Source organism: Schistocerca americana, chromosome 1 (assembly GCF_021461395.2).
Source record: "Schistocerca americana isolate TAMUIC-IGC-003095 chromosome 1, iqSchAmer2.1, whole genome shotgun sequence".
NCBI classification, from domain to species: domain Eukaryota; kingdom Metazoa; phylum Arthropoda; class Insecta; order Orthoptera; family Acrididae; genus Schistocerca; species Schistocerca americana.
The window spans coordinates 723,777,775-723,798,125 of NC_060119.1; the positions used below are offsets into that span (position 1 = coordinate 723,777,775).

At 38.6% G+C, this 20,351-nt stretch overlaps 2 protein-coding genes across 2 annotated transcripts in view; one reads left to right on the forward strand and one right to left on the reverse strand.

The window, feature by feature from the left end:
- Nucleotides 1-672: 672 nt before the first annotated feature.
- Nucleotides 673-4,071, reverse strand: LOC124610361 (ADP,ATP carrier protein-like). The gene is made up of 4 exons (XM_047140152.1): nucleotides 3,867-4,071; nucleotides 3,480-3,741; nucleotides 3,064-3,298; nucleotides 673-1,144 (listed from the first exon to the last, which is right to left on the reverse strand). The coding sequence occupies exons 1-4, from the start codon at nucleotides 4,024-4,026 to the stop codon at nucleotides 902-904; spliced, it is 900 nt and encodes a 299-aa protein (XP_046996108.1). The 5' UTR covers nucleotides 4,027-4,071; the 3' UTR covers nucleotides 673-901.
- A 521-nt stretch (nucleotides 4,072-4,592) lies between these two features.
- The window catches only part of LOC124610378 (protein lin-7 homolog C), a 59,493-nt gene continuing 43,734 nt past the window's right edge, over nucleotides 4,593-20,351 (forward strand). The window contains exon 1 of the mRNA XM_047140153.1: nucleotides 4,593-4,740. Within this exon, the coding sequence (XP_046996109.1) occupies nucleotides 4,704-4,740 (37 nt within the window). The 5' untranslated portion in view covers nucleotides 4,593-4,703. The remainder of the gene's footprint in view (nucleotides 4,741-20,351) is intronic.

Sequence of the window (20,351 nt, forward strand, 5' to 3'; positions counted from 1 at the left end):
GAAGAATGCTCTTGTCACAAAACCTCAGTTACTTTAAAACTTAAGAGATATTTTTTAAAGTTTAGTTTTTCACACTGAGCTGGGTAAGATCCACCATACAGTGGATATGAGTAGCCTCTTAAGGTTCATGGAGAGGGGGGGGGGGGGTGATGACCCTTTTCTGTCAATACAGAAAGAGTTCAAACATTTTCAGTTAACAACCACTACATACTTACGGTACAACTGACTGTTGTAAAGTCAACAGGAACAAGGTTGCAAGCATGTTAAATAGCTTTAATAGCCTTACCATACAATGCTCTGAATGGAAAGCACATTTTCCACACCTTTATTAGGAATTACCAACCCTAAGTGTCTTAGTTTTCTTAGACAACTTTCTACAAATACACAAGCTGTCAATATACCTGTTACTTGTCCGAATTTTCAACATCTCTCACTTTTTTCGTTTTGAACCATGCTAGTGCCGGAGACTACAGATTTTACAAAAGCTATTTAGATTGTAAAACAAATTTCAATATTATAAACAAAAAGTATTTGACAACACTTCAAAACTAATTGCCTTCATTTCCCATAACATGCAATTGTGAACAACAAAATTTTCTTAATGGTTCATCAGCCTGCACTTCAGACTCAAGGAGGAGACCTGGTGGGAATCAAATTAGTTAAACAAACAGGTAATAAATTAATTTTCCATTTTAATTCTGTTGTGTATATTACAATTAAATACTCAAGTCAGCCTGAAAAATTACATAACAAATGCATCTGTTGGAATGTTTCCTTAGTTTCACATCACATTTCTAGCTGTAGTGATTTACTATAGTGTCTCTTCTGGGAATGCCATGAGCAATGGAATGAACAATGGAATGTTCAACTTGAGTGAATACTACCAAACTCTTCACACAATTTAAAGGAGTGCCTTGATTTCATCATAAAGCACAAGGACGAGAGCACCACCAGTGCCTCTGAGAATATTTGAAAAGGCACCCTTGAAGAAAGCACCACCACCCTCAGTTCTGTAGATCTTGCCCCAACAGTCCACAGTGTTCTTGTACATCATGTCAGCCTTTGCACGTCCAGACTGCATCATCATACGTCGACGAACAGTGTCAAATGGATATGACATAATACCCGCAAATGTGGTTACAGCCTGTAAAGTAGAAAGTAAAGAAAGCACATCTTCAGAACAGCTTTACTTAAAACTTTAACATATTTAACACAGTTCATAACATGCTCCAAAGGGTCTTTCAAAACTATTTGCACAAGGATAATCTAGTGACTTCACCTGTCCACTAACTTTAAAACTGTTTCATACCCACTACACATCTGATGAGTGGTTACTTATTGCATTGCCCCTGAAATTGGACTGTTCCTGACACAATTTTATGGAACATCCATTTTTTAAATGAGTAGATTATGCTTCATAGCTAACATATCAATGAAAACATATGTAACAGGGTGGGCTTTTCAGCTACAGGTACCTTTCGAATTTCTCACCACTGGAACTTTGGCTCACTGGTATAAAATAAAAGTTCCACAACAAAGAATAGTTGGCAAGGTTCTTTTTCCCCTTTAGTACTCCTACGAGAACTGCTATTCAATGAAGTGTTGTATCTTGTGTTAAGCTCAAGATGACCAACTACAGCTCCTTCTCATAATTAAGTCAAATGAGATGCATTCAATCCATGCATTCCATATCCATACCACACACAGCCTTTTCTGGAAGTAATTCTGTTTTAACATTTAGGGTTGCAGAAACAGCAGAATCAAATGTTTGAAATGTACTCAGATTAAATACAGCTTCTGCAATAATATATTGCATGGAATGAAGTGTGATATTTCATTTAAGAATTGGGTAATGTGATGAAATTCCAATGAGTGTCCAAAACAAAGTGGACGTGCGTGGAAGGAGTAAAAGATGACATGTCTCAAAATGTTTGTAGATGTTTAGGGGGAAAAGAAAAAAATTTGGTATCAAGTTACCCCAAAATGCAAAAGTTTTATCACAAAATGAATTTTTGCTCAGTGTCATTTCATGAAACATGAAAAATGTTACCTACAGAACAATTTACAAACATGAGTTTGCATAGAAATATGCAGAACACTCCGGCTTAAGTATGAAAAGTAAGAAACATAAAATAGCTTTAACTGAGAGCTCAATTATTTCACCAGCCAGTAGCAACAGCTCACTTCACAGAAGTAAAATTGAAGCACACCACCTTTAAAGGTAATGTCACATTCTGCTACATAAAAGTTCGTTCAGACCTCACAAGGGCCAAAATAAACAATTTGGAAGTATCCACAGAACTGAGCATGAATCTAATAAACTAGAGACACCTTACCTTGCCTTCCTTCCACCCCCCCCCCCACAACTAAAGGCATAAGGCAGCAGCAGAGAGTGAAACAAAGAGCAGGGTGGAGAAGAAGATACAAAGATGGGAAACCATATCCTATTAAGACTCGAGGGAAAGAAGTAAGATTCAACCATATATGTACAGTACTGAAAAGTGGTAATGTGAGTCTTATGAGATAGTATATAACCTACTAAATAAAATGGTTCATGCATTAGTGATAACTTATGTTGAAGTGCAGGAACATAAAATCTGTAAGGTACTTAGGAAGAGGCAAAAAAACTATTCTTTGCACTCTCTCTCTCTCTCTCCTCCCCCCCCCACCCTTTTCGTTCACATATGGGGCACCAGGGCAGAACTGTCTGAACCACATGTAACTGCTTAACATCTCCACCCTTTACAGGCGATTTTACTGTAAAGATTTCTGCAATAATTACAAACAAGCAAGGAACAGTTGCGAAAAAAACCTAACATTTGTGACAAAAAAAAAAAAAAAAAAAAAAAAAAAAAAAAAAAAAAAAAAAAAAAAAAAAAAAATCCTTTTGTTTTAATGAAGAAGCCTTAACTGACCTACGCCAATGTTATTTACTGCGTCTTTTAACATGTTTGCTACATCTGCAGCTGTACATTTCGTGAAAGTGTTAGGTTCTAATTTGTTAGACACACACACACACACACACACACACACACACACACACACACACACAAATTTACTTACCTGAGCGATTAAGAAGGAAATGATGAAAGGAGTGTTCTTCGGGTCTGGCAACATTCCTTTGGCTGTATCGAAGCAACCGAAGTACGCTGCTCGGTAGATAATGATTCCTTGCACGGAAACACCGAAGCCTCTATACAGACCCACGAGGCCGTCGGACTTAAAGGTTTTCGCTATACAGTTTCCCAATCCAGTAAATTCTCTTTCCGCACCAGCCTTACCAATGTCGGCTGCCAACCTAGAAATTATGCACACCATAATCAATTGTTTCACGTAACCAAACTTCAAGACTAAGGGGAGGACAGTTTTTTTTCCACCGACGTTGCACAATCTATGCCAAGGCTAATAAAATGAGGTCAGTACGCGAGCTATATTAAAACTTCTAGCAACAACTAATTTGAGTGCTGAAGTTACGGTACCTTGTTCGAGCGAAATCCAGTGGGTAGACAAAGCACAGAGACGTCGCACCGGCTGCTCCACCTGATGCGAGATTCCCGAGGAAGTACCTCCAAAACTGTGTCTTCTTATCAACACCTCCAAGGAAAATTTGCTTATATTTGTCCTTAAATGCAAAGTTCAAGGCTTGAGTGGGAAAATACCTAATAACATTGGCTAGATTTCCTCTCCAGTAGCTGAGGAATCCTTGTTCCTTGGGAATACGGATGAAACAGTCAACCATGCCTAGAAAGAAAAAGAGGGGGGGGGAAAAAATAGAGAATACTTTTAGACATATTGAATGACAACGTACACTAGTCATGTATTAACATAAGTCGTGCAAAATGGCAGTTACATTTGGCAGCACTTACCTTTGTACTGTTTATCCGCTGTAATTTGTTTGGATGCATGTTGCACTTGTAAAAGAAGCTTAACTCTTTCAATAGGAGCTACAGTAGTTTTAGAAATTGCCGCAGCCACACCACCTGCCGCAAAATCTTTCAAAAATGAAATAGGGTCTGCGAGTGACATCTTTCCGTCTTCACTGTGTGGGAGCCAACGAAGGAAGAGAGAGATCAGACACGAGTCAAATCACGAATATGGTCTTTTACGTCAGTGACTACGTTAATCAAGAGAAGTATTGAGACACGAATAAATTCGAAAGGTTATAAATATTCAGTTTCCTAAAAAGCGAGAAATACAGTTAAATTTTATTATTTCATTATTACAAGTACTTTTATTACATGCGAAATCGCGCCTTCGGATTCTGCTAATCAAATCAAGTAATCTCAGAATTATATATGTACGTACTTTTTAACAAATTGCTGTTTGTTTCTTGCGAACACAGCTTACAGTGACGTATATTGTTGCTCATTAATGAATATGTATAAAAATATGTAAAACAAGGTGCATAAAATAAATTTTCTCTTCAGTGTCCTTCGTATATCACATAAATCAATTCTGTTGCGCTGACAGTGTTCAAAGTTTGCTAAGTTTTATGCATTTCTAGTTACCACCTAGCTTGGATGCGCTTTATTATTTTTGATAGTCAATTATCAAAGTGAAGTAATTTCGGAAGCAACAGCTCAGAAGTCCGATGGAATATCTCTGTCAAAGAAGTTAGTGCAAGTGAAGAGCTGGGTACTAGTGGGTATCATACTCCAGATCGTTTATTACACACTAGTGACACTACACAGAAAGTAGTGGCAATGGCAGCTGTTGGCGAGCAATTAACGCTAGCGAGAGGCAAGTTGCACTTAAGAGCAGTAGATTCTTACTAGACACAAATTCCCCCGAAATCTTGTCCGATAATTGTATATTGAAATCATTTGCCGAAATGCTTTACATCGCTAAACTAGTGCTGAATTTCCTGTCAAGGAAAATATGCCAACAATACATATTGTTTACAGACGTATACGCTACTAAATGTTAGAACAACCACCGCCAGACCGGATGTTTATGGGATGACAGACTACGAATTGTATTGAAGCATACCGCATACCGTAGTAGAATTCAATTGCATTTGACAAGTGGATGTTTCTGCAGAAAGTTGACAGGTGTCAACGTTGAGAAATAACATTGCGTTTCACAGTTTTACAAACACACAACGGAAAACTCACCTGTCTCCCATTTCGGATGGAGTCTGTCACACTGGTTAACCTGCTGAAATTATCACAACTAGAAACTAACAATCAACAGAGACTCGTCGGGATGAAATAATTTCTTTTATTTGGCAAAGATACTTAATGAGTAAACATTTGCCAGAGTTGCGTTTTTCTTTTTTTGTGCAGACTGCAGAGATTACAACTACTGAAACAATAAGTTATTAAAAGTTGTGCCGGTTTCAGTGTAAACACAACATGGATAGAAACTGTTCTGGCAAGCAAGTAACTTACCAAAAGTATCGTAAATTACGCGTTGCACGTTAGTGTGATACTTCGGCAAGTGCATTGTTTTGTGATCGAAACTTTTTGGAGTTCCGTGTCATTGTTAGTTGACATCACGTAGTGGTCTATCTTGTAAAGTTCACAGAAACAACAGAGGAAAATAAAAATTACAAGTTCTCATATCTACCGTGTCAAATTTGCACTATTAAAGTTTTCAGGAAATGAGTCTCTGCAAATGTTTGCTTTGTAACATTGCACCCAGACAAGCACCAGGTAAATTCGTAATGAGTTATTTAGACTGCGAGCTAGATTTCGGCTACAGTACAGACAGCCTAAACAAAATGATTCTCGTTATTTTCCATTCATTAACTTATAGACGGATACCAAATTATCTAAATGAGTCTATGTAGCCGCCATCAATATGCAAGCATTAAAATTTGGATTTGACTTGCAGCAGTTAATTGTGATGGTCACATTGTGTGTTGCCTTTAAATGAGTTTCCAAACATTTATTTATTTTCCTCACCTTGTACAGTACTCATTACATTCACTGATAGGGCACTGAAGTGTGCATACCCTTGCCCATCTCCAGCCTGAGAACTGACATACTTGTCGTGCATGTACTGCACTGTTAACATAAAATAAGTGCAGAACTGACTAGGTAAAATTCTGGCACTTCAGCTTTGTGTTTGAACACTTCTACTTGGGTTTCATGGTGTCTACTTAAAAATCTAATTGCGTTTTGTGACCTAATAAATATTCTGCTACATTGAAAGGAATTGAATTTTATTCATGGAATCAAAATTGTCTGGAGTTACAAGATGAACATTTATGTTTAGTGTCAGTAGTACAATGAAATCAGTGCCCACTTCCTCCAGTTGTGGAATTTCCATTATCGTAAGAGTCTTAATTGCTTTCAAAGTGTGCTATTGTCAAACCAAAAACATTCGTTACCATGTGTGTTTGGGTGCGTACATATTTCATTTATTTGCTCATAGACCATTTGGTACAATAGTATTGGGCATATCAGAAACATACGGAAATAATACTTACATATAAAACATTTACAGAATAGGGTTTGATAGCATGAGGATATGGCAGGAAATTGGTCATGCCGCAGTCAAAGGAATGATTCCATTATTCACCTTAGAGACAAGGATAAACAGTGGGAAACTCTAGTCAGGATGGCAGGACGGGGAAATAAACTCCAGTCGGTCTGAATGAAAGTCCATTGCATTAAGACTGGGGTATGTAATTGCAAGGAGAATAACAGAATACATTGTCTACATGTGAGTGCAACATGCACAATAAGTAAAAAATGAAAAAGAAATTTTGAAAATAAAAATATTCTTGGAAAAAGTGGAAACACACAAACAAATTCCAGAACACTGCATAAAAATAAAAAATGCACAGTAAGTCAATCAGTGGTGTAGGTAAAACATAAATCTTTGCTTCAAAACACCCTCAAAAATAAAACAAAACAAAACAGTTACACATCATTCAGTCTGCATTTACGAAATTAATCGCCTAAAACTTGCAGCACAAATATTGTAGAAATGGAAAGTGCTATTAACGTGCAGTTTTCACAGAATGAATTGATAGTCAGGGGCTCATATTATTAGCCATTAAACAGATTGTATTAATACTAGAAAGTGTATTTTTTGTGCAAGCATACACTTTTCTAAATGGAACAATGCCTATTCACATTAACAGACTAATAGTAGGGAAAATTAGAATGTCAGGGCAGTGTTTGTAGCAGCTGTGAGTTGTTTACGAGATACCTTAGTTTGAAAAGTTCCCACACTGACACATGTACAATACTTGTGGTAGCACACACTAAAGAACAAGTGTGTGTGCGCCAGGTATGTGGATTGTAACTGGTAACAAGACAATTGATCATTACGGATTGTGTTCAAAATTACCATCGGCAGCAGCAATACATGCTTTGTCTGGTCTGGTATGGAATGACTGCTGCACACATGCTAGCATTTCAGTGGGGATGTTTCAGCATTCTGCAGTAATACATCATTTCATATCATCTGGTGTAGTTAGTATGACCTCATAGCTGTCATCTTTCATATTTCGCCCCAGGAAAAAGTCTACAGGTGTCAAATCAGTGGAACTGGTTGGTAAAGTATAGGTCCTCTGCATCCAATCAAACGATTTAGACACAATTTGTGGAGACATGATGTAGTACTTCATGCACTATAGGCTGACAGCCATCATGGTGGTACCACAGTTCCTACTAGTCTGCAGAGAAATGTCTTCTAGCAACAGTTTTATGAGCTGATGGTTCACTGCTTCACACCACACATTTACACTCCATGGAGCTGATGTTCCATCTAACGAAGCCGACAGGAATTGTCAACAGACTAATACTGCATATTTCAGCGCTTTACCTTCCCATGATGGGTAAAAGTGGTTTCATCACTAAACAAGATACATGATTCATCTGGAATATCCTGTCTCAATACCCGTGTACATAAGTTAAGACGATTCTAATGTGTGGATCAACAACAGCAGCAGCAATAACATTGATTTCTCTCTCTCCTGTTGTCACTTGTTTCCTTGTGTTATGTTGTGCAGGTGTTTACCACTTTCACATAACTAGTTGAAGAGGTTGATAAATAATTGCTGAGATCCAGAATGAGATTTTCACTCTGCAGCGGAGTGTGCGCTGATATGAAACTTCCTGGCAGATTAAAACTGTGTGCCCGACCGAGACTCGAACTCGGGACCTTTGCCTTTCGCGGGCAAGTGCTCTACCATCTGAGCTACCGAAGCACGACTCACGCCCGGTACTCACAGCTTCACTTCTGCCAGTATCTCGTCTCCTACCTTCCAAACTTTACAGAAGCTCTCCTGCGAACCTTGCAGAACTAGCACTCCTGAAAGAAAGGATATAGCGGAGACATGGCTTAGCCACAGCCTGGGGGATGTTTCCAGAATGAGATTTTCACTCTGCAGCGGAGTGTGCGCTGATATGAAACTTCCTGGCAGTTCTGCAAGGTTCGCAGGAGAGCTTCTGTAAAGTTTGGAAGGTAGGAGACGAGATACTGGCAGAAGTGAAGCTGTGAGTACCGGGCGTGAGTCGTGCTTCGGTAGCTCAGATGGTAGAGCACTTGCCCGCGAAAGGCAAAGGTCCCGAGTTCGAGTCTCGGTCGGGCACACAGTTTTAATCTGCCAGGAAGTTTCATATCAGCGCACACTCCGCTGCAGAGTGAAAATCTCATTCTGGAAACATCCCCCAGGCTGTGGCTAAGCCATGTCTCCGCTATATCCTTTCTTTCAGGAGTGCTAGTTCTGCAAGGTTCGCAGGAGAGCTTCTGTAAAGTTTGGAAGGTAGGAGACGAGATACTGGCAGAAGTGAAGCTGTGAGTACCGGGCGTGAGTCGTGCTTCGGTAGCTCAGATGGTAGAGCACTTGCCCGCGAAAGGCAAAGGTCCCGAGTTCGAGTCTCGGTCGGGCACACAGTTTTAATCTGCCAGGAAGTTTCAATTGCTGAGATGGTTGAACTCTATTGGAATATCTTGCTGCTTACATGGTACAAGAACAAACTGCATTCTTCCCACACTGTTCATGCACCACGAGCAAAACAAACACACACACAGACACACACACAGACACACACACAGACACACACACAGACACACACACAGACACACACACAGACACACACACAGACACACACACAGACACAGACACAGACACAGACACACACACACACACACACACACACACACACACACACACACACACACACACATTAGCAATTTGTCAATTCACAGTGCACTCAAGGAACACACAAGCACACTGTAAGCAAACATAACATCATCATACTTAGCAACCGTGCAGGTTGAATGGCATAAGTATCAGTGTGGTAACTTTTCACAATACAATATCCTGTGAAAGACTTGTGCTAGAATCCTGCTACAAACACTGCTAACATTCCAATTTACCCTAGTTTGTTTGTTAATGTCAACAGGCATTTTTCCATTTAAAAAGTGTGTGTTTGCACAAAAAATACACTTTCTAAGTATTATTGCAATCTGTCGATTGACTAACAATTCATATCATAGAAATCTAAGACTTGAAAAGATCTCTAACCATATAGTTTCATCTGACATTATATAGCTCCGTTAAAAGATTTAAAGCACAAGCACATGAAAACCTGCTTACATTATAACCATCAAAATTAGCTTAGCGCCAGATCCTTTCTCAGCAGAAGTGTGTCGCAATGCATCTGAAACAGAGCAAACAGAAGACCAACAGCACAAACAATGTTTACAAAGATAAACAGAACACCAATGGTATATCAGTTAAGAGTCATAAGAACCCAACAGTGAATGAGGACTAGTAATCCTATAACATAACATATTCATTTACACTGTCGTCTATAATCCACTCTGAACTACCTTTTGACATCAATTGTCTCACAAGGTCGCCACTGAACAGCTTTTGAAACAAGTTTTGTGGACATAGTTTAATGTATTATAGATTGTATTTCTTATCTTTTATCTATATTTTTGTACGTCTTTAGACTGAAATCTGTAGTGAATTAAATTGATTCTGTAAATAAGTAATAAGCATATGTAAATGATTAAGTTACCTTGCAGACAATATTAGTAGTCTTGTCAACACTTTTTGCAAATGATGCAGTTATGTGGCTTCAGTCACCAGAATAGAACCCTGCAGCTAAAGACTAAATGTTATTTATTTATTTACTCATCAAGTCCGTAGGATCAAATTGAGGAGCAAATCTCCGAGCACATGGAACATGTCAGTACATGAAATCACAACATAAACGTAATAACAGATAAAAATAAATGTTCATGAACCTTAAAAAAGTCAGTCCATAAGTTTAAGTAAACGCTATTAGCAATACAATAAAAATCAGCTTCATTTTTCAAGGAACTCCTCGACAGAATAGGAGGAGTGACCCATGTGGAAACTCTTCAGTTTCGATTTGAAGCGTGTGGATTACTGCTAAGATTTTTGAATTCGAGTGGCAGCTTATTGAAAATGGGTGCAGCAGTATACTGCACACCTTTTTGCACAAGAGTTAAGGAAGTCCGATCCAAATGCAAGTTTGATTTCTGCCGAGTATTAACAGAGTGAAAGCTGCTTATATGTGGGAATAAACTAATACTGATAACAAGAAACGACAATAAGGAATATACGTATTGAGAGGCCAATGTCAAAATACCTCGACTCGTGAACAGAGCTCGACAAGAGGTTCATGAACTTACACCACTTATTGCCCAAACCGCCCGTTTCTGAGCCAAAAATATCCTTTTTAGAATGGGAAGAGTTACCCCAAAATATAATACCATATGATAATAGTGAATGAAAATAAGCAAAGTAGACTAATTTTTGTGTCGAATGATCGCTCACTGTGTAAGAATAGTATTTCGCCACAAGACATTGGCTGTTACAAACAAATTATGTAACCCTAAGAGCAAAACATGTAGCTGACATTCTATTTGCCAGGATCTTTGAGTCTTCATTGTGTGTAAATGGACAATCAATATTCATCCTTAAAAATCTTGTGCTTGTTACACCATCTATAAAGTTATCATCTGTGCTTAATGTGACAGATTGTGTTCCGTCTTTATGTTGAAGAGCATACTCTTCATTTTCTGTAAGTTCGATGTTGATTTACTACATACTGTCCAGTCAAAAACATCCTTGAGAGTTTCATTTCTGTTAGGAGTTCTGGTGTATTATCAGTGACTATGATATTGCTGTCATCAGCAAAGAGAACTTTTTCTCCCTGACTTATACTGCCTGGAAAGTCATTGATATATGTTAAGAACAGAACTGGACACAACGAACAACTGTGAGGAACACCTGTGTTCTGTGTTTCTTGTCTGACACTTGTTTTACTGAAACTTTATCATCAGCAGGTATGTGACATATATATCGTCTGCACCCTGTTTTCTGGGAAGAGAAACTACTTGTCTGCTGTTCCTCATTCACATTGTACTTCTAACTTGTTTAGCAGCACATATGTACATGTGTTGTTTGTTCTTTTGGACATGTCTAAAAGAACAGGTATCTTTTTTGTAGTTCTGCAGCCATATATTTAGAATCAAGTAGAAATTTACAGATCTCAGCTGCATTGGTGCATTGCATTAAATGCAACAGTGACATGTGAAAATTTGTGCCAGACCAGGAGTCAAACCCATATGCTCCTCTTCTCTAGAAGATTGCCTTAACAGCCTCGGCCATCTGAGCACGCTTCCCATTCACCCCAAATTCCCACAAGCCGCACACTATTTACAGTGTAATGTCCTCCACCCATTATCTGCTATTTCCTTGCACCTACTCAGCTAAGCCCCGTAAGAATCTAAATGATTGAGTGCATTGCTGAAGTCTGGCATTTACAGTTTTTCATGGGATTAGTTCAGTGGTTGACGTTACTAACATAAAAACATTAGCAAAGTAAAATATAGCAAATTTACAGGGCTGCCACAGGACTCGTGCATTTTTCGAAGAATGTTCTTGTTATCACCTTCAAACATATTCGTAATTTGAAAATATCAGACCACAGTGGGAAAATAGGGGTTTCAATCTTCAGATGTAAATGTAACTATAGAATGTGCAAGATATCGTGTAAAGAACAGACTGTCACGATATTTATTGGTTTCACCATTTCACAACCAGACTGTCATTCTTCAACCTAACTTAGGTCTTGGGGCTATGCTGAAGTGCAGTCGGGTCAGCTGTACATACTGATAATGGATGGTGGCTTCATCCCATAATGTGGTGGTGGTGATGCATGTGTTACCATATATGCTCAGACAGAGAGGGGGGCCAGTGACAGTTTATTTTGCATATATATTAGCGTTTGGAACATAGGTTGTGGTGACAGACCGATATGTGATGTAGTCCAAAACATACATTAGTTCACAGTTTGCCTGTGAATTGGTCATGCTATAATATTATAAAATAATGGACTAGATGATAATAAAATGCGTGGATTTTTAAAATGTATTGAATTAATGAGATTAATTTTTCGGTATGAATGACAAGCACAATAAGCTGAGCTATGCCTGCAAATAAGTTCGTATTAGTTCATATTATTTTGCAGGGCGAAGTAGTTTCTTTCTCTGCTGTAGATTTGTGCTTACCATTCTTTATAATGCTACGTTTGGTCACCGTGTTCACCTTTGAAGTCTTGACCATGTTCCCATTAAGCTTATCGGATCTTCGTAATTTTCCAAAGTACACAGGTGGGCTTCAGTACTTGTAATTATTGTTCTATTTGAAATAACAACTCACACGACCTTTCTGTTAATAAAACAATACTGTATTTTTCTAAACGGTGCACATATGAAATACATACTCCTAACTTATTCATAGCGACCCCAAAATGGCGGTCTATAATTACTCGCTAAAAATGGCGTGCTTCTCACTCGTTCACTAGCTGAGCGCGAATCCTTCCTTCCTCCCACTGGTACCAGAAAAAATCCTCTGTTTTTGAACAACTGAAAGTCAAAAAAATACATGACGGTAGGCATAGGCTCTATGATGAGCTACCGCTTCATCTTCTCTCTTTGCCTTTAAAGAAGACGAAAACATAAAGGAAATGCAAAAGGTTTATCACAATGCCAGCAAATGTGAATATGAAAGCCCAAATCTGGTGACATACTGATCTGTAGAACACCCCAAGGTCTGGGTTATGTTGTAAGAATGGTGAAGAGGTATCATATGCTTCAGTTAATCTTTTAAGTCTGCCACTGCAACCTCAGAAACAAAAAAAATAAAAATAAAAGAAACAAAAAAAAAGGAAAAACTATACAACACAATCCAGAACATGGTTCCTCTCAATGGATCGCCATCTCCACTAGAGCTGTGTAGGTATAGCAAACAACACAATCAGAGCCTTCACTGGAAGAAATAGATGATGTACTGTTGTTGTTGTGGTCTCCATGCTGCCCTCCAGTACTAAATTGGTGATCCCTTGATGCCTCAAAACATGTCCTACCAACCGGTCCCTTCTTCTAGTCAAGTTGTGCCATGAACTCCTCTTCTCCCCAATTCTATTCAATACCTCCTCATTAGTTATGTGATCTACCCATCTAATCTTCAGCATTCTTCTGTAGCACCACATTTCGAAAGCTTCTATTCTCTTCTTGTCCAAACTATTTATCGTCCATGTTTCACTTCCATGCATGGCTACACTCCATACAAATACTTTCAGAAACAACTTCCTGACACTTAAATCAATACTCGATGTTAACAAATTTCTCTTGTTCAGAAACACTTTCCTTGCCGTAGCCAGTCTACATTTTATATCCTCTCTACTTCGACCATCATCAGTTATTTTCCTCCCCAAATAGCAAAACTCCTTTACTACTTTAAGTGTCCCATTTCCTAATCTTATTCCCGCAGCATCACCCGACTTAATACGACTACATTCCATTATCCTCGTTTTGCTTTTGTTGATGTTCATCTTATTCCCTCCTTTCAAGACTCTGTCCATACCGTTCAATTGCTCTTCCAAGTCCTTTGCTGTCTCTGACAGAATTACAATGTCATCGGCGAACCTCAAAGTTTTTATTTCTTCTCCATGGATTTTAATACCTACTCCGAACTTTTCTTTTGTTTCCTTTACTGCTTGCTCAATATACAGATTGAATAGCATTGGGGAGAGGCTACAACCCTGTCTCACTCCCTTCCCAACCACTGCTTCCCTTTAATGTCCCTTGACTCTTATAACTGCCATCTGCTTTCTGTACAAATTGTAAATAGCCTTTCGCTCCCTGTATTTTACCCCTACCACCTTCAGAATTTGAAAGAGAGTATTCCAGTCAACATTGTCAAAAGCTTTCTCTAAGTCTACAAATGCTAGAAACGTAGGTTTGCCTTTCCTTAATCTTTCTTCTAAGATAAGTCTTAGGGTCAGTATTGCCTCACGTGTTCCAACATTTCTACGGAATCCAAACTGATCTTCTGCAGTTGGCTTCTACCAGTTTTTCCATTCGTCTGTAAAGAATTCGTGTTAGTATTTTGCGGCTGTGACTTATTAAACTGATAGGTCAGTAATTTTCACATCTGTCAACACCTGCTTTCTTTGGGATTGGAATTATTGTATTCTTCTTGAAGTCTGATGGTATTTCGCCTGTCTCATACATCTTGCTCACAAGCTGGTAGAGTTTTGTCAGGACTGGCTCTCCCAAGGCTGTCAGTAGTTCTAATGGAACGTTGTCTACTCCCGGGGCCTTGTTTCGACTTAGGTCTTTCAGTGTTCTGTCAAACTCTTCACGCAGTATCATATCTCTCATTTCATCTTCATCTACCTCCTCTTCCATTTCCATAATATAGACCCTCTATATACTCCTTCCACCTTTCTGCTTTCTCTTCTTTGCTTAGAACTGGGTTTCCATCTGAGCTCTTGATATTCATACAAGTGGTTCTCTTTTCTCCAAGGGTCTCTTTAATTTTCCCATAGGCAGTATCTATCTTACCCCTCATGAGATAAGCCTCTACATCCTTACATTTGTCCTCTAGCCATCCCTGCTTAGCCATTTTGCACTTCCTGTCGATCTTATTTTTGAGACGTTTGTATTCCTTTTTGCCTGCTTCACTTGCTGCATTTTTGTATTTTCTCCATTCATCAATTAAATTCATTATCTCTTCTGTTACCCAAGGATTTCTACTAGCCCTCGTCTTTTTACCTACTTGATCCTCTGCTGCCTTCACTATTTCATTCCTCAAAGCTACCCATTCTTCTTCTACTGTATTTCTTTCCCCCGTTCCTGTCAATTGTTCCCTTATGCTCTCCATGAAACTCTCTACAACCTCTGGTTCTTTCAGTTAACCAGGTCCCATCTCCTTAAATTCCCACCTTTTTGCATTTTCTTCAGTTTTAATCTACAGTTCATAACCATTAGATTGTGGTCAGAGTCCACATCTGCCCCTGGAAATGTCTTACAATTTAAAATCTGGTTTCTATATCTCTGTCTTACCATTATATAATCTATCTGAAACCTTTTATTATCTCCAGGATTCTTCCATGTATACAACCTTCTTTCATGATTCTTGAACCAAGTGTTATCTATGATTAAGTTATGCTCTGTGCAAAATTCTACCAGGCGGCTTCCTCTTTCATTTCTTAGCCCCAATCCATATTCACCTACTACGTTTCCTTCTCTTCCTTTTCCTACTGTCGAATTCCAGTCACCCATGACTATTAAATTTTCGTCTCTCTTCACTACCTGAATAATTTCTTTTATCTCGTCATACATTTCATCAATTTCATCATCATCTGCAGAGCTAGTTGGCATATAAACTTGTACTACTATAGTAGGCGTGGGCTTCATGTCAATCTTGGCCACAATAATGCGTTCACTATGCTATTTGTAGTAGCTTACCCGCACTCCTATTTTTTTATTCATTATTAAACCTACTCCTGCATTACCCCTATTTGATTTTGAATTTATAACCCTGTATTCACCTGACCAAAAGTCTTGTTCCTCCTGCCACAGAACTTCACTAATTCCCACTATATCTAACTTTAACCTATCCATTTCCCTTTTTAAATTTTCTAACCTACCTGCCCGATTAAGGGATCTGACATTCCACACTCCGATCCGTAGAATGCCAGTTTTCTTTCTCCTGATAACAATGTCCTCTTGAGTAGTCCCTGCCCGGAGATCCGAATGGGGGACTATTTTACCTCCGGAATATTTTACCCAAGAGGACGCCATCATCATTTAATCATACAGTGAAGCTGCATGCCCTCGGGAAAAATTATGGCTGTAGTTTCCTCTTGCTTTCAGCCGTTTGCAGTACCAACCTTTTTGGTTAGTGTCACAGGGCCAGATCAGTCAATCATCCAGACTGTTGTCCCTGCAACTACTGAAAAGCCTGCTGCCGTTCTTCAGGAACCACACGTTTGTCTTTACGTATTGTAAGCAAAACATATGACTATACTCTGACTGAAACATGCAAACAAAACATCCCAGACACTAATCTGTGTAAAATAAGATGACAGCATGTCTGTGCACATAAATACAGGCACAGGAATGGGTCACTCTGTTAAATACATCATTACCAGCCATTATACATTTGCACCAGAATAACGGTTGTTTCTGGACTTCTTTAAAAATTGCAGCCTACAGTAGCATATTTATTCTGCATGTTTTTTTAATGTTATTTATCTATCTTTTATTACATTATCTTTGTAACGTTTTCTTATTTATTGGGATCCAGTAAATAATTTCCTTAGCTCACTTGCCATCAGTTGCCTGTCTACATGTCCCACCCACCTTAACTTCTTAATCATTACACTCATGTTAACATCTACTGATCTATTCTGTTATAGTGAAGCAATGCCTCACTGCTGTATCCGAAAACTGGTGATATGTGTATAGTAAACTTACTTTTTTTAATATGTTAGAAGCTAGGTTGTGGAAACCGTATTTAGCTTTCCAGATTCATTCTAGGTCATTTTTACTCTTACGTATTTCTTTCTTTTGCTGTCCCTCTCTCACTTTCATAAATACATAAAACTAATTAACTGTTTCTAAGATTGAACAGCCAAGTTGATTTTTTTGGTGATGTGTTAACGCCATTTTAGGTCATATTCTAATTTTCTGGCTTGCTTTCATACTTGCTCCCATAAGTTCTTCCATTAGGTATTTAAGTGTACCTTCACTAGCGACAAGCAATACAATGTCAGTCTCTTGCAGTGTCAGGCACTGAAGTTCGATGAGCATCTTCGTAATGCTCTCTTGCTTATCAAATGAACCTGTGATGTGATGCACAATTATTTGTGGGTTGTCTCCCTATCGCCTGTGTTAATCTCATCTGGTAATATTTCCAGACTTACCAATATGCCATGGGTTTTGTAGGCCATTTCTTTCATGATGATTTACATTTCAATACAATTCTTCCAATAAATTTCCATATGACATCCAATTTTCTTGTAAAGAGTTATGTGTGAACATTTAATACAAAGTCTGTTCAAAAAATTCTGGAACTTTGTCCACAAATCTTTCTTGTGCTTACCTTTTACTTATTGTGCATGGTCTCCTTTGAAATACTCTACTCCACAATTGATACACCACTCCTAATGCCGTTTTCACTTCCAGAAGCAGTCTTGGTATGCTTCTTGCTGGACCATGTGAAATGCCATCTGTGAATTTTCTTTTATCTTGTCTGTTGTTGCAAATCTTCATCCTTTCAACAGGGTTTTCAACTCTGGAAATTAAAGAAGTCCACAGGGGCCAGGTCTGTCTCATTATGCAAGAACCTTGAATTGTCTCGGCACTTGTCAGGATGTTGGTTTCTCACAGGCGTCGCAATACATTCCTGTAATACTATCAATTTAAAGAGTGTCTGTGTGACACAAATTTTCAAAATCAAAGAAAACTATCAGCATGGCTTTCTTTGGTCTTTGAGAACATTTTCTGACCCACTGTGAAGATTAAACCTTGGTCTCAACATCATAACCATACACCCTTGTCTCATCACTAGTTAAGATTCTCTTAAGGAACATCTCATTATCATTTGCTCTATCCAAATCTCTTCACTGATTGTGAGACTAAGGTCTCTCTGGTGTTGCCTCATGAGCCGTGGGACAAACTCGGTGGCACTACGATGCATTCTAAGATGCTGTGTCAGGATTTTGTGATATCATTCAATTAAAATGTTACATTCTTCTGAAATATCTCGGACAGTCAATCTCCGATTGGCATGCACAATTTCATTAGCGTTCCTGACAATAGTATTGTTGGTAGACGTGGAAGGGCATCCTCAATGAGGGCCATCTTTAACTTCTGTCCGGCCATTTTTAAACTGTATGATCCATTTGTAATACCGAGTACGGCATAAGCACTCATCACTATAGGCTTCCTGTATCATTTGGTGTGTGCCTGTGAACGTTTTCTTGGGTTTCATGCAAAATTTAATGCAGACACTTAGCTCCTGTAACTCTGCCATCTCTAAATTCGCAAACTGTGTGACAAAACGTTTTACTCAATACAGCACCGACCGGTAACTAACAGGCATACAACAATGAAACTTCCAGCAGTTACACATTAAACAAAGGCACATGCAGGGATGCCAACCACATTTCGCTCTTAACACTCCATTGGCGCGAAGCTGCAAATGTTCTGGAATTTTTTCAACAGACCTCGTATTAAGTTGCTTTGTGTCTCTACCTGTGGATATTTTGCTTTTATTGTCTCCAGTAATTCATAACCAATAGTGTAATCAAACAGTAATTTATCTCTCCATCCATGAATGTGCAGTGTGTTACATTTATTTACATTGAGGGTCAAATGCTAGTGTCTGCTCCGATTGCCAGTCCTGTACCGGTCTTTATGACTTTCGTGTATGTAACAACAAAATAGCCCCACAGACCTTCTGACACTGTACCCTAAATAATTTGGAATAGCCTAGAACACTGTCTGAGGGTCCTGAAGTTATTTTATGTCTAATAATTTTGCCTCATTAAGAATGACATGTTACATTTTCTTTGCTTAGGATGTCCTGTTTCCAGTCACTAATATGGTCCATTACTCTGTAAGCTCATATTTTGTCAACTAAACAACAATGCATAACTGTATTGAATGGTTTCCAGAAGTCGATGAACACAGCCTTCACCTAGGCACTCATTCATTGCCTAAGGTTCTCTGGATCTCACAGACAGAGTGAGCCAAGTTTCACATGATATATTTTCTGTGGAATCCATCTTGATACCTATTGTTCTCTGAAAAGTCGTAATTTGTGAGCATAAAATGTTTCATAATCGTACAGTGCAAATGGAGAGTTGCAGTCATTTAAATGAAACAGAATGCAACAGCTCTTTGCACATACTTATATAATGTGACCACTGTGGCCTTCGATACCAGACTACTGCAATACAGACACACTGAAAATTAAAAATGATGTAACATGCCCTCGCCATGTGTTCATATTGTTGCATTCCACTCCGTGTAGTCACTTCTTAAAAACTCCGCTGTTGCAATGTGATGATGAATAAGGGATAACATATAATAAACAGCAACTTCTGTTATAGGAAATATGACTCTGTAAGTACTGTGTGTGTTAACATACATGGTTTCAACAAATGCATAGCTTTTTACCAAGTAACAACTCATTAATGATTCTTATGGATCAGCTGGTCATAATTGCCTGTTACATGGTATTGTTTCTTTGTCGTCTTGCAGTTCTGTAGTCTTTAGATTTGTTAGGTTTCAAACATTGATTGTACACAAATGCAGTGTTTTACAAATAAATTACCCTGATGGTGGTACGACAGACTGTTAAATCTTCAAATTTAACACATATTTCGGACAACACAACAACACATATAAGTCACTGAGTAAGTTGACCTGTGTACAAGTCGGCATTCGATTAAACACTGAGTCTCAGTCTAGCGGCCGCTGCTCGGCTGCCCGCTTAGGTGGCGCAGCTGCTGCATGGCTGGCAGACAGCGCCGCGCGTAGAGGACGTGCGTATTTGCGCGGCGGCACTTTGAATAATCGGCTAGTCACAACACAGACATGTCTCGATATATCAAAATCATTTTCATTTGGTTTTTGCTGTTCAGACTGGGGTGCTCCCCTTGTAAGATGTGACAGTTCTTGGTAGAGCTACCTTTAGTAGCCACATTGTGAAATAAATCGTACATACTCTTGAGATTAATAATGGCTGTGTACTAGTAAAATGACATTTTATTATTATTATTATTAGTAGTAGTAGTAGTAGTAGTAGTAGTAGTAGTAGTAGTATATTTAATGAGCTCAATACTTAAAATCAGGCTTATAAGTATTACCGTATATTACTTCTAACACTTAGATAAAACTATTCAAGAAAGAGAAGGAAGAGTGGAAGGCAAATATACTTAATTTAGAACAAGGGCTGCAAGATATTAACACAAATTCTTTACAGGGTAATGGAAAAACTGTTAGAAGCTGACCTCGAGGAGGATCAGTTTGGATTCTGTAGAAATGGT

What these genes read in the sequence shown, in the direction of transcription:
- LOC124610361 (XM_047140152.1), bottom strand. Translation starts at nt 4,026, where the DNA reads ATGTCACTCGCAGACCCTATTTCATTTTTGAAAGATTTTGCGGCAGGT. An exon ending in CTGGATTTCGCTCGAACAAG is followed by an intron (nt 3,299 to 3,479) that starts GTACCGTAACTT and finishes CATAATTTCTAG; the next exon opens with GTTGGCAGCCGACATTGGTA. An exon ending in TTTCCTTCTTAATCGCTCAG is followed by an intron (nt 1,145 to 3,063) that starts GTAAGTAAATTT and finishes TCTACTTTACAG; the next exon opens with GCTGTAACCACATTTGCGGG.